The sequence below is a fragment of the Salmo salar genome, chromosome 19 (genome assembly GCF_965601325.2).
Source record: "Salmo salar chromosome 19, fSalSal1, whole genome shotgun sequence".
Taxonomy (NCBI): Eukaryota; Metazoa; Chordata; class Actinopteri; order Salmoniformes; family Salmonidae; genus Salmo; species Salmo salar.
This window is the reverse complement of record NC_138309.1, coordinates 61275553-61288883: the sequence shown is the minus strand read 5'-3', so window position 1 is coordinate 61288883 and position 13331 is coordinate 61275553. Positions and strand designations below refer to the sequence as shown.

Below are 13331 nucleotides of genomic sequence, written 5' to 3'. Positions count from 1 at the left end.
GTTTCTGGGATGGAAATAGTCATTTCCACCATGCTGATCCATTGGAGTGTGACAGATAACTAAAGCTTATTTTATTAAACTCCATTGTTGCATTCACTGCACTATGCATTACGTATGTGCTTTTCACTCTCTATGAAGATACAGCTTTGAATCTCATAAACTGTATGCATCTTTTGTTTTTCTTCATGGGTTCGTGCAGGTGACTGTGTATCATAACCTCCCCAGACAAATAGCTAGAATATGTATTGGTGGTTGAAATGGGAGACAGTGCTAAGTTTCTTGTAAGGAGGCTGAGCCAGTGCTATAGCAGCCGGTCACGTGAAGTAACCCATGCAATGAGTTATTGCTTTTATGCTTCTTGGTTTATGTAGAATGTATGCATTTTCTACATGTGAATGAATGTCCTTGAATCTTGTAATTTTCTTTTAAATTGAGAGGATTTTCAAAATGGGGGATTATGGTGGAAAATTGCAAGATTGTTATAATAGATTTACGAATCTCCTGTCAGTGTTATCTCCCAGAGGCCCATCCTCAGTAGAACACACACACACAATAGTTATAAGAATACTCTATTCTGTTGCATAAAACAACAATTTGATGCAATAAAAGTATTATAACATAATCTTGCAATTTTTCACCATAGTCTCCCACCTAATTTAAAGATTGTTGATTAAAATCCAGAAAGTCACCACACCGTTTGTGAAAACCATACTGCGCACTTATAATCCTTTTATAATCAAATTCATACAACATTTTCATAGATCATCTGCACCTGCATGCATGTGATAGATCTCCTTCAGTGTTGATTAACTAGACTTTTACCTTTACACTGGAACTTACAGTACAGGTGACTTCAGTAAACTCCACCTTTCCACTATCTGCATGTTGGAATGATGTGTATAAAACCTGGATTGAAGATGCTATATAATGGCCAATGATGAGTTTTGAAGTCACCAGCCCCCATTTTGGAACTCCCCAGAAGGAGCAGTCCTCCAAAGGAATGAATGGAATTCTACAGTATTTTAATTAAATGTTTTTAAGTATTTCTTAAAAACATGTATTTAAGTATTTCTCTGTTTGTAACATTAGTACTCTCTAAAACACTTTTGTTTTCATGTTCAGTTCACTTAATATAATTTAAAAGTATGCATTAAGGTGTCAAAACGAATGTCAACATGAATAAATGCATTTCTATAGCTTCCAAAACATTTTCTATACTAGAGGAGGTGTACCAAAATACATATAATTGGTAGGAAATAGTCTTCAACCAGGGATCACATGCACTGAACCCAGGGGTCTGCCAGGGTACTGCAGGTACCCACAAACAAATTTCACAAACATTTCTAAAAGTTAGTTTCATTATAGTTACATTTGTTACATGCTAAGATGAGGTCTATATAACCAGTGTTAAAGTGTGCAGGTCATCCATTATAACATGCAGCACAATCAAACCAAGAATATTGATACAATTGTCCCAGATACAGGAATGCAGTGGCTTCTGATGCACTGCCTGTCCCCCTATCTCCCCAACAATGGAGAGCAAGAGATGTTCTACTCTGGGTAACAAGAGTGTTGTGCCCTCACAATTAACCAATGTAGTACCTTGACAAAATGTTACTGTACATTTGTTTTACTTAACTATCAGACAATTTGCATAATTAATGCTGCCTCCATGTGTAAGAGTGTAACAGACATGGCAGACCAGTTGGAGGTTTGGAGCATGTTGGAGCCACAGAAAAGAGAGTAAGTTGCAGAAAACGTTAGTGTAGTTTATTTATAGTGAAACAATAAGCACTCATACAGTAGCTCTATAATCTTATCTTGGTCTCCTTAATCTATGTGAATGAGTTGCTTTTAACACAGGTTATATAGACCTCATCTTAGCATTTCCCACTAAGATCTATTTGTCTTTATCCCATTCTCTCTCAACTGTCTCACAGAAGTGTCAGGTCAGTTGTTCTACTGCTTGAGTACTGGCACCTCTTATAGTGGTGTTTATATTGGCTCCAAATATAAAGAGTATGAGTACTGGCTCCTATTTCAATCCACTTCAAGCACTAAGTGTGGCTGCTTTCTCACCCCACAACCATGTCTACTCATCCAACCAATTATTCCTCCTGTCCCCCCTTGTTCTCTCTCTCTTTCTCCTCCTTGCTCTCCAATAACATGTATGTGTACGCTAAATATCAAAGTGGACATGCAGACCTCTTCTGAAAATAATTGAATTTCAGTGAGATCTTTAAAATTCTGCCTCAAGCCTTCTCTTCCAGCTGTCTGCTGAACTCCCTCTGCATCGTTATCATTGAGATCACGATGTTCCTCTGTAACTCAGGTAGAACCACCATCAGGATTCTCTCTGCTTCAACTATGGCCTCTTCTTCATAGTTCTCCCTCATCTCCTGCCTGTTTCTCTCTTCCCATTCTCTGAATTTCCTCTATTCTATCAGTTCCTCTCCATAGCTCCCTCTATAGCGCTCTTTTCCTCAAACAACATCTATTTATTTTCCTTTTAAACATCTTTATTTTATGACAAAAACATTATTTCTGGTCATTTCTATGTATTCCTTCTATCTTTGATCCAAGGTCAATAATGCAGAGTTGCAAGTGCTGTCCACCAAGTTGCAACTCTTGGACTGCGCAACTCCTGATAATATTCTTGCTAGGCCTAGATAGACAAACTTATGGTGTGGGCAATTTTATCCATTCACACATTTATTCTACTTTGCAAAACAACTGTGTCATGTTACAATATAATAGTAAAGTAAAAACATTTTTAAGCTCTAACCTAAATGAGTATGAGATGTTTGTAAAGGATAAATACAATATTACAGTCATGTTGATGAAGTGAGGAACTGTTATTTTATAAATGATAATAAAATGCAATACTGAAACAAATGCCTTTCCATGGAGTCCATTATTATGTCATAGTAGCCAATCATGTTATTCTTTGAGGAATATTCTGACTGGCACAGATTTCATACGGTTAGATACCAAAGAAAGGGTTCATGTGTTGTTTTGTTTTTTAGGGGGGTGGAAGATCATATTTCATAGCTTGGATTCCTGATCGAGCGATGGATTGGCAGGGTTTGGGAGCCTCAGCTCTGTGGGCAAGCCCCGTCTCCAGACCCAGCAGTCTACGCAGCCGTGTGATCTCCTGCTTGTACCTGTAGAGAGGGACAATGCTCATCTAAACACCCTTTACTCAGACTCTAGTAATCTATCCTTAAATCCAGATGTCAGTACCCTGCCACTTTGTTAAGTAGTGCACTTAATGAACTCAGTAGCTATGGGAGAATATGTCAGGTACATCTATGAGATCTGAGTATCAAAACGGAATAGACAATACAGACATCAAGTCTCTATGAATTGCTATGTCCTTTTAGTAACTAGACAGCTCCAAAAATGGGTGTTGTTACCTGCCCAGGTGCTTGTCAACATACTCCTGCAGCTCTAACAGCTGCTCCTCGGCAACTGTAGCCCTGGTGATGAGCTGGGCACGCTCCTTCTCATGGCCCTCCTGTTTGGACAACAGGAATGTTTCCATTTCAACTTAACTCAGGTCATAGAAACAGATAATTCTGTTGTAGAGTTATAACAATTTGATTCTTAGAAGAGAAGTTAATATGGGAGGGTTAAGCAGTGGACTCATATCTCTGATTTGTGTAAGTAGAGGGGTATGTTATTACCTGAGTAGAGTTGGTGATCTCCCGTAGCTGTTTCCTAATGTCAGTCCAGGCCTCTTCAGATATCTGCCCTGATTTTCCAGAACTGTACAAGGTTAGAGAATTATTGATGGTCTACTTCATTCATACATTTGATTATTATTTTATGTCATTTTGAAAGATATTACTAACTCCTGAAAGTTGACTGTTTGAATAGGTCTAGTGACGACAGCCACCTAAAAAAAGGTACAAATCAATGAATGATCAAGAGCCATTTCAAAATTTGACTGAGCAACAACAACAATGAAACAGCAACAAACCCTATATTTAGGAACGTGACAAAAGACAAAACACAGACAAAAACAATGAGTAAACACATAATAAACAAACAATAAATGCAGACAAAACACTGGATAACACAGACAAAACACAATAAACATGGTCTAGAATACTCAGTGTAAAATTAGTCTTGTCTGTATAACTACAGGCTTCTGAGCCTCTCGGAGCTGGCCCTCCAGCCTGGCCTTGTCCTGGCGTAGGAGCTGGAGCTCCCTTTCTGTCTCTCCACTCAGCTCACTGGGCTCCAGGCTGAAGTGGGCCTCAGGGGGGCCGGGGTCCAAGCCACTCTCTGGCTGGGACAGGACCTGTTCCCTCTGCACCCTGACACATATACAGAGGAAAGAGTGCTGGCTGAAGGTGTTTGGAATTGTGAAGTTATAGTCATTTGTTGGCTATTAGTTTCTAGATTGCGGAAGTGGGACCAGTTTATGAAGAGTGATAGTGTGAAAAAATGATAGAGGAGATAGAAAGTCAAGGGAAAGACAAGGTAATAGAGAACGGAGTGGCTGTCTGACCGGATTCTCTGGACGCCTCCGATAGCTAAACAACCATACCTTTTGCGCATGTGCTAGTTCGGCTGCCAAGAGGTGAAACAGGCTACTCTGGCGAATTGCAATGATGTGCTGTATATCAAATTTTTGGGTGTTGCATGATCATTGAGAAGCGAATTAACAGGTATTTTGCCCCATTGCAATGTGTAGACAGAGCGGGGCTACATGTTGCATGTGATGTTGTCATATAGGCTAAATGTGTTTGGTTTCACATTTAGGATAAGGATATTGCAAAACATTATGTCTGCATCCAGCTTATGCTTGTGCTACTGCAATATTCTTAGTTAAGATGATGCTTTTTTATTATCACTGGTGGATGTGTTGTCTCACAACTTTACCCATACACTCTGTCCACAAGCATTCTGTTGAACGCAGAACGAGGGAGAGATCATTTTGTTGTTTTGGAAAGTTTTGAAAGTCTATTGAAAAAGTTACTAGCTATCTACCTTTTGAGTTTGGTGGCCGCAAAGCAGTTGGCATCAATTGCTGGGACCACTACTATCTATCTGTCCAGATATGCTGCCGACCAAGACCGGGTCTGAGGAGCTGCTTGGCGTAGCAGCTAATCTAGTTGCTAGCTAGATACCTATCAGGCTAGTGGAGTTTTCTTGAGGGCTTGAACGCAGCCCGACTGGGACCTCTGATTGTCCCGGGCTGGTGGCTGTCTGGATCCCTGCTGTTTGTTGTTGTTGTTTCCTATCTTCCCTGCAACCTGCCCTGTCTGGAACTGCGAGGAATAACAACGAAACCTATGTTGCTACATTGACAAAGACCAAAGCTGGCGGGAGTACCATTGAGGACACTAAAGCTGTACTGGACACCCATTGGATGCAGTGATCACAATATAGTGGCTATATCCAGGAAAGCCAAAGCGCCAAAAGCTTGGCCTAAAATAGTGAATAAGAAACCAAACAAAATATTTATGTAGAATATGTAAAAAATATTTGTTATTCTGTGATTAATAAAGAGCACCAGACACTGCACTTGATGAATTTGTGAAATTACTTCTTCCAATTATTGATAAACATGCACCTGTAAGAAACTGACTGTTAGAACTGTTAATGCTCCATGGATTGATGAAAATCTGTATGGTTGAAAGATGGAGCAAAAGGAGTGGCAAATAAGTCTGTCTGCACATCTGACTTACTGCAATTTGAGAAATGATGTGACTAAACTCAACAAAAAGAAGAAGAAAATGTATTATGAAGCCAAGATCAATGATATAAAGAATGATGGAGAAAAAAAACATGAGTACTTTAAATGAAATTATGGTCAGAAAGACAAATTCAATTCCATCTTTCATCGAATCAGATGGCTTATTCATCACAAAACCATTTGATGTTGCCAATTATTTGAATGATTACTTCATTGGCAAAGTGGGAAAACTTAGGCAGGAAATGCCAACAATGAAGTTAGTTACTTTAAGGAGCAGTTCTCTCTCTGAGGGTCTAACCCCAAGAAGTTCTGGAAAACGGTTAAAGACCTGGAGAATAAACCCTCCTCCTCACAGATGCCCATGTCCCTTAATGTGGTTGTTACTGACAAGAAGCACATGGCTAAGCTCTTTAAATCAACACTTCATTAAGTCAGGATTCCTATTTGACTCAGCCATGCATTTACATTTACATTTAAGTCATTTAGCAGACGCTCTTATCCAGAGCGACTTACAAATTGGTGCATTCACCTTATGATATCCAGTGGAACAACCACTTTACAATAGTGCATCTAAATCTTTTTAAAGAGGTGGGGTTTCAGGTGTCTCCGGAAGGTGGTGATTGACTCCGCTGTCCTGGCGTCGTGAGGAAGCTTGTTCCACCATAGGGGTGCCCGTCCAACATTTCCTCATCTCCCACACCTTCTAATGCGACTAGCCCCGATGCTCCTCCCTCTTTTTCCCCTGCCCCACTACAAAGTTTCTCCCTGCAGGCGGACACTGAGTCCGGGGTGCTAAAGGAGCTACTTAAACTTGACCCCCAAAAAACATCTGGGTCAGATGGTTTAGACCCTTTCTTCTTTAAGGTTTCTTCCACTATAAATCGCCAAGCCTGTCTCTCCTCTCTGGGGAGGTTCCCATTGCTTGGAAGGTAGCCACGGTTAGTCCTTTATTTAAAGGGGGAGACCAAGCTGATCCTAACTGTTATAGGCCTATTTCTATTTTGCCCTGTTTATCAAAAGTGTTGGAAAAACTTGTCAATCAACTGACTGGCTTCCTTGATGTCTATAGTATTCTCTCTGGTATGCAATCTGGTTTCCGCTCAGGTTATGGATGTGTCACTGCAATCTTAAAAGTTCCTCAATGATGTCACTGTTGCCCTTGATTCTAAGCAATGTTGTGCTGCTATTTTTATTTACTTGGCCAAAGCTTTTGATACGGTAGACCATTTCATTCTTGTGGGCTGGCTAAGGAGTGGTGGTGTCTCTGAGGGATCTTTGGCCTGGTTTGCTAACTACCTCTCTCAAAGAGTGCAGTGTATAAAGTCAGAAAATCTGCTGTCTCAGCCACTGCCTGTCACCAAGGGTGTACCCCAAGGCTCGATCCTAGGCCCCACGCTCTTCTCAATTTACATCAACAACATAGCTCAGGCAGTAGGAAGCTCTCTCATCCATTTATATGCAGATGGTACAGTCTTATACTCAACTGGCCCCTCCCCGGTTGTGTGTTAAACGCTCTACAACAAAGCTTTCTTAGTATCCAACAAGCTTTCTCTGCCCTTGACCTTGTTCTGAACACCTCCAAAACAAAGGTCATGGTTTGGTAAGAAGAATGCCCCTCTCCCCACAGGTGTGATTACGACCTCTGAGGGTTTAGAGCTTGAGGTAGACACCGCATACAAGTACTTGGGAGTATGGCTAGACGGCGCACTGTCCTTTCAGCACATATCAAAGCTGCAGGCTAGAGTAAAATCTAGACTTGGTTTCCTCTATCATAATCGCTCCTCTTTCACCCCAGTTGCCAAACTAACCCTGATTCAGATGACCATCCTACCCATGCTAGATTATGGAGATGTAATTTATAGATAGGCAAGTAAGGGTGCTCTCGAGCGGCTAGATATTCTTTACCATTCGGCTATCAGATTTGCCACCAATGCTCCTTTTAGGACACATCACTATACTCCTCTGTAAACTGGTCATCTCTGTATACCCGTCGCAAGACCCACTGGTTGATGCTTATTTATAAAACCCACTTAGGCCTCACTCCTCCCTATCTGAGATATCTACTGCAGCTCTCATCCTCAACATACAACACCCATTCTGCCAGTCACATTCTGTTAAAGGTCCCCAAAGCACACACATCCCTGGATCGCTCGTCTTTTCAGTTTGCTGCAGCTAGCGACTGGAATGAGCTGCAACAAACACTCAAACTGGACAGTTTTATCTCAAACTCTTCATTCAAAGACTCAATCATGGACACTCTTACTGACAATTGTGGCTGCTTTGCTTGATGTATTGTTGCCTCTACCTTCTTGCCCTTTGTGCTATTGTCTGTGCCCAACAATGATTGTACCCTGTTTTGTTCTGCTACCATGTTGTGCTTCTACCATGTTGTTGTCATGTTGTGTTGCTACCATGCTGTGTTGTCATGTGTTGCTGCCATGCTGTGTTGTCGTCTTAGGTCTCTCTTTATGTAGTGTTGTCTCTCATGTCATGATGTGTGTTTTGTCCTATATTTTTATTTTATTTATTTTTATTCCCAGACCCCATCCCCGCAGGAGGCCTTTTGTTAGGCCGTCATTGTAAAACATGATTTGTTCTTAACTGACTTGCCTAGTTAAATAAAGGTTAAATAAAAAAATTACAAACCTCCTGGCATTGACAACTTAGATGGAAAGCTACTGAGGATGGTAGCTGACTATAGCCACTCCTATCTGTCACATCTTTAATCTGAGCCTAGAGGAAAGTCTTTGTCCTCAGGCCTGGAGGGAAGGCAAAGTCATTCTGCTACCCAAGAGTGGTAAAGCAGCCTTCTAACAGCAGACCTATCAGCTTGCTGCAAGCTCTTAGCAAACTGTTGGAAAAAATGGTGTTTGACCAAATACAATGCTAAATACAATGCTATTTCTCTGTAAATTAACAGACTTTCAGCATGCTTATAGAGAAAGGCACTCAACATGTACTGCACTGACACAAATTACTGATTGTTTAAAAGACATTGATAATAAGAAGATTGTGGTAGCTGTACTGTTAGATTTCAGTGCAGCCTTTGATATTATTGACCATTATCCTGTTGTTGAGAAAACATAAATTTTCTGGCTTTTCAACCTCTGCCATATCATGGATTCAGATCTATCTAACATAACTCCAATGTCAAACATTTAAAGTGTGGTGTACCGCAGGGCATTTCTCTAAGCCCTTTATTCTTTTCTATTTTTACCCATAGAGCCCCACAGTGGAGGTGTCATAATACCCATAAAACCTAGCTGTCAAACAGGGAAATGGTTCCAATCATTTTTTTCACATAAGTTTTTCCCATAAGGGAATTAAAAAACACAAAAAATAAGGGCTGTGTTTTGTGTAGGCTTTCTCTGGCATGACGTTTGGATAACCATGTAAATCTCTCTCGGACGAGGTGACTTTTAATAATATATTCGTCTGAATCTGGTAATGAATGGTGTGGCTGTTGAACAAGTTGAGGAGACTAAATTACTTGGTGTTACCTTAGATTGTAAACTGTCATGGTCAAAACAACAACGCTTCTCCCCCATGTGGCCTACTTGTTGTGTGTATGTACTGACGTATGTGTAACTGATAGATATACACACACACACATACACACACACACAGACACACACAGTACATGTTCAAATGTATGTCAATTGTAAAGTCTTTTGTCTGTAACGTATTTTTCGTTATGTGTCGGACCCCAGTAAGACTAGCTGTCACCATTGGCGTCGGCTAATGGGGATCCTAATAAATCAAATCAAACAACAGACAGAGAAGGTTGTAGCTACACACGCAAAAAAACAATTTTGGGGGGGGGATGCTCGTTCAAATCGCCGCAGGGCTTTGTTTCAGCTTTTTAGAAATGTGTGCATTAAAAAAAAAACATGCACAGAACGTGATAGGGTTGTTTAGCTCTGGGGAAGAGGCGTCCTGGGGGGCGGGAGTGGAACAGGGTGGTTAGATCCGGTCACGCAGCCTCGGCCAATAGAGAACGACTACGGAGAGATGGGTTGGGGGTCAAGTTTCCTAATAACGCACACAAACCTAACCAAGGATGACAGGACCATCCATGTGGTATACACATTGAGTAAATCACAGAAATACAACATGGAGGGCATGAGAGGGGCTAACCTGTATGCAATAAGCAGGGCTTGGTGGCTCTTAGTGAGCCTCTGCAGTCTCTTCTTGTAGGAGCGTGCGGCAGAGGCTAGCTGCTCCTCTCTAGCCCTGTAGGAGGAGCGCACCTCTTGGAGCATGCTGTCCACGAAGCCCCTCATCTTCACCCTCTCTGGGGGGCCCTTCACCCCCCTCCCCTCCGCCAGACCATCCACATACTCCTGGAGACAAGAGGCAAAGACCAAAATAGATTCCACAGTATGGGTGGTGTGGGTTCACTTTGATAACTGTGGTGTGGTAGGAGTTGGGGACTAGTGGTAGTGGGTTAGGAAGGACGTGGGGTAGGAAAATGGGGATCTTTCTGTCTGTATATGTCTAGGCTGCGAATCCCGGCATCTGTTTGACTGTGCATAATGTATGTGTAGCCTACCTGTGTGCATGCATATGTCTTAGTGTGTACTCACAGCTAGGTCCTGTAGGTAGCGCCCCAGTCTGGCACGGTACTCCTCATTCAGTTCCTTCACCTGCATTTGTAGCTTAGAGTTCTCTTCCTCCACCTCCTTCAGCTGGCTCTGAGAGCTCAACATGGCCTGAATAGGAACACACACACACAAAATAAATTCACATTTTTACAGGCCATCAAGTTGCATATTCGGATTGATAGCAAATCCAAAGACAATTATGGTATAAAATGATCATTTGGGTAGACCAGACACATGTGATGCGCTCTTTCGTACCGCACTCTGTTCGGCTAGTTTCTGCTGGGTATCGCGGATGGATCTCTTGTTCTCTTGTTGCTCCTTGCCCATCGCCACCCTGAAGACCCATCATAGGAGAAGTAAAAACATGTCAGAGACCACATCACAAAAAAGATTCCCAAATTGTAGCGTCGACCACAGTGAAACAGAAATCAAACAGAAGACCACAAAGCAGACGTGGGCTACAGTGGCTAACGTGAACAACCTGAGACAAGTTAGACCAGTTGATGACTGAAAAATGAAGGATAATGACAAGATGCCTTGTTTCCTCAATCACTACTGTTTATAGTAGCCAGAGAGGCTATTGCAGGTCCAGGGCTTTGATGTAAAGACATGTGAGACTAGACTAGTGTCTCTCTACTCACACTTTCTCCCCCAGTCTGTGCTGCTGCTCTTCATAGCTCTTCTTCATCTGCTCCAGCATGTCTTTGATCACATCCTGGTTCCCAAGCAGCTATGTCAAACATCGAAAAAAAAAAGGATGTGAATATTGACTCGGGGGTGGAGCCAGGGTGGAGCCAGCGGGCTGCAAGATATCTCCTCACAATCACCACTCCCCTCACCTCTCCCTGCCATCTGCCACAATATATAGAGAGTTGGGCCAATGCGGTTTCTGTCAATGTTCCGAGAGTGACACTTTCTCCGCCATAGCTGTTGCTAAGTGATCATTGACGCTTCTGTGTTGTGTTGTTAATTTTTGATAGTTTTCGAAACCTATGAAGATGTCCAGTGAAAGCAGATCTGTTGACACCACAACACAGTACAGACTTAGATACACATTATTCCAAATGCTAATCAATAAAAACGTCTGTTCAATTCGCTGCTCTGTTTTGCTTGTTTACAGCTGGTCATTTCATAGGGATTGTCAGAGGCGCTTTCGCATTGTTACATCAACATTTCGAGAATAAAGGCACTAACATGGCAGCTGTTTTAAAACCGGGCCAGACTCTCTATATATTATGGCTCTGTTGACTATTTATGATAAACTGACCAGATGTGAAACTGTTAGGCACTATTCCGTTTTCACTTACATAATAACATACTTGCACTCAGTTCCATAGCTATTAGGTTCAAAGTATTACTGACATTCATACATGACTTGTTGTGTTCAGAGATATACTCACACTCTTCTCCATAGATGTACGTTCTTGGTCCAACATAGCCAGGTCCTCTGGCTGTAATAAGAGAAGAACAAGTTTGAGCAATGAGGAAGTTATATAGCCACATTGGTATTAGACCAGAAGTTATTAGATTATTTTTGTTGTGCCTTATAGGAAATGTATTTTGACAAATTTCTGTGAGTGGTAATTGTCATTGTGGAAATGAACCAAAGCTCCCTCTCACCATTATTCTATTGTGAGACATACGGCTGACCAGCGCCCGTACCCTGTCCAGCTCCTGAGCAGTCTGCCCATAGACACCACCCTCTGTAGAGGCCCTAACACGCTGCTGCTGTTCCTCTGTCTGCCTGAAGAGGGCATCACGAGCCTGGGCCAGCCCAAGCAGCTCAGCGCTCAGCTCATCATTCTGGACCACCTCCCTATCGTGGGCCTCAGTCAGAGCCAGGTAGTTCCTCTTCAGGGTCACGTATTCCTCTGTGAGGTCACTTCCTGTCCTCTCTGCCACCTGTAGGCGGGCGGTGACAGACTGGAGCTCCCTGCAGAGCCTGTCCCTCTCCATCTCCAACTCCACCACCACCCCTTCCTGGGATAGGATCTGAGGAGGGAAGGGTGAGGTGGGTGAGATACTAGAGTACTATCTGTGCATCAGGGTTGGGATCATTTCTATTAAGGTGAGTAATGACTATGTAGGGCCCAGGTGGGTAAAGTAGGGCCCAGAGGTCTGCAATGACTATGTAATACATATTAATTTGAGCATCACCTTTATTTTCAGGTCAAAAATGTCCTTTTCATACTGCTCTCTCACTTTGTTGGTCTGTATATGTAGCTCGACAAGCTCCCTGGATATCTGACGGATAAAGGGATATAAAAGGCTAAATATTTCAGTTAACAAAAAGACAAGAGGTCTGTCTACATCCTACATAAGTGATTGATAGATATCCAAATACAATGTAGTCTCATATATCCTACCTTCAGTTTCTCCTCTTCGCTTGAGACCAGTTTGGAAGAGAGGTCAGTCTTGGAGCCTGCAAGATAGCCCAACCTGCTCTCAAGGTAGCTCAGTTTGGTAAAGTGGCTTTCATTTTTGTCACGGAGCTGGACCTACATTGGTTGTATAATATATATATATAATTTTTTTTAAACAATGAAGACTTTGTTTTATACATTTTTCAGGAACACAAGCCATAGGCCTACTGAAGATATTAAAGCTTGATGCAACTATAAGGGTAACCTTGAAAGTTCATGTTTAAAGTTTGACCAAAATAGGACAGTTTAAAATGATTGTCAAAGTAAATAACTTACATTTTCATCTGTCAAACAACGAATTTTGTCCTGTAGTTCATTTAAAGACGAACGGTTGTCCCTTAAGTCCATGTTTCTAATGCCAAACAAAGTAATTATCCCAAGTTCCTGAGTTAGGAGAAAGTTTCTTGTATCTACAACATTGATTGTTGCTATGGACCCTAAACTTGCCCCTGGCCAAAATAGACCAAATTAAAAACTGTTTTTCGACGAATAGGAGCTATATTTATGAAATGTAATGGATCGTATGTATTTGTTAATGTTTTAGATGTTTTAATTTTGTCTCAAATAGTTCAAGCTCACAGCCTTCTGAGAAAGTCT

The 13331-nt window shown here is 41.7% G+C and overlaps 1 protein-coding gene across 1 annotated transcript; it reads right to left on the bottom strand.

The window, feature by feature from the left end:
• Nucleotides 1-1754: 1754 nt before the first annotated feature.
• Nucleotides 1755-13316, bottom strand: ccdc78 (coiled-coil domain containing 78). The gene is made up of 14 exons (XM_014158890.3): nt 13011-13316; nt 12678-12809; nt 12469-12555; nt 11932-12303; nt 11712-11762; nt 10953-11041; nt 10567-10645; nt 10294-10419; nt 9845-10050; nt 4148-4322; nt 3855-3898; nt 3687-3768; nt 3417-3517; nt 1755-3164 (listed from the first exon to the last, which is right to left on the bottom strand). Exons 1-14 carry the CDS (start codon nt 13080-13082, stop codon nt 3023-3025), a joined length of 1758 nt encoding a protein of 585 aa, XP_014014365.2. The 5' UTR covers nt 13083-13316; the 3' UTR covers nt 1755-3022.
• Nucleotides 13317-13331: the final 15 nt, after the last annotated feature.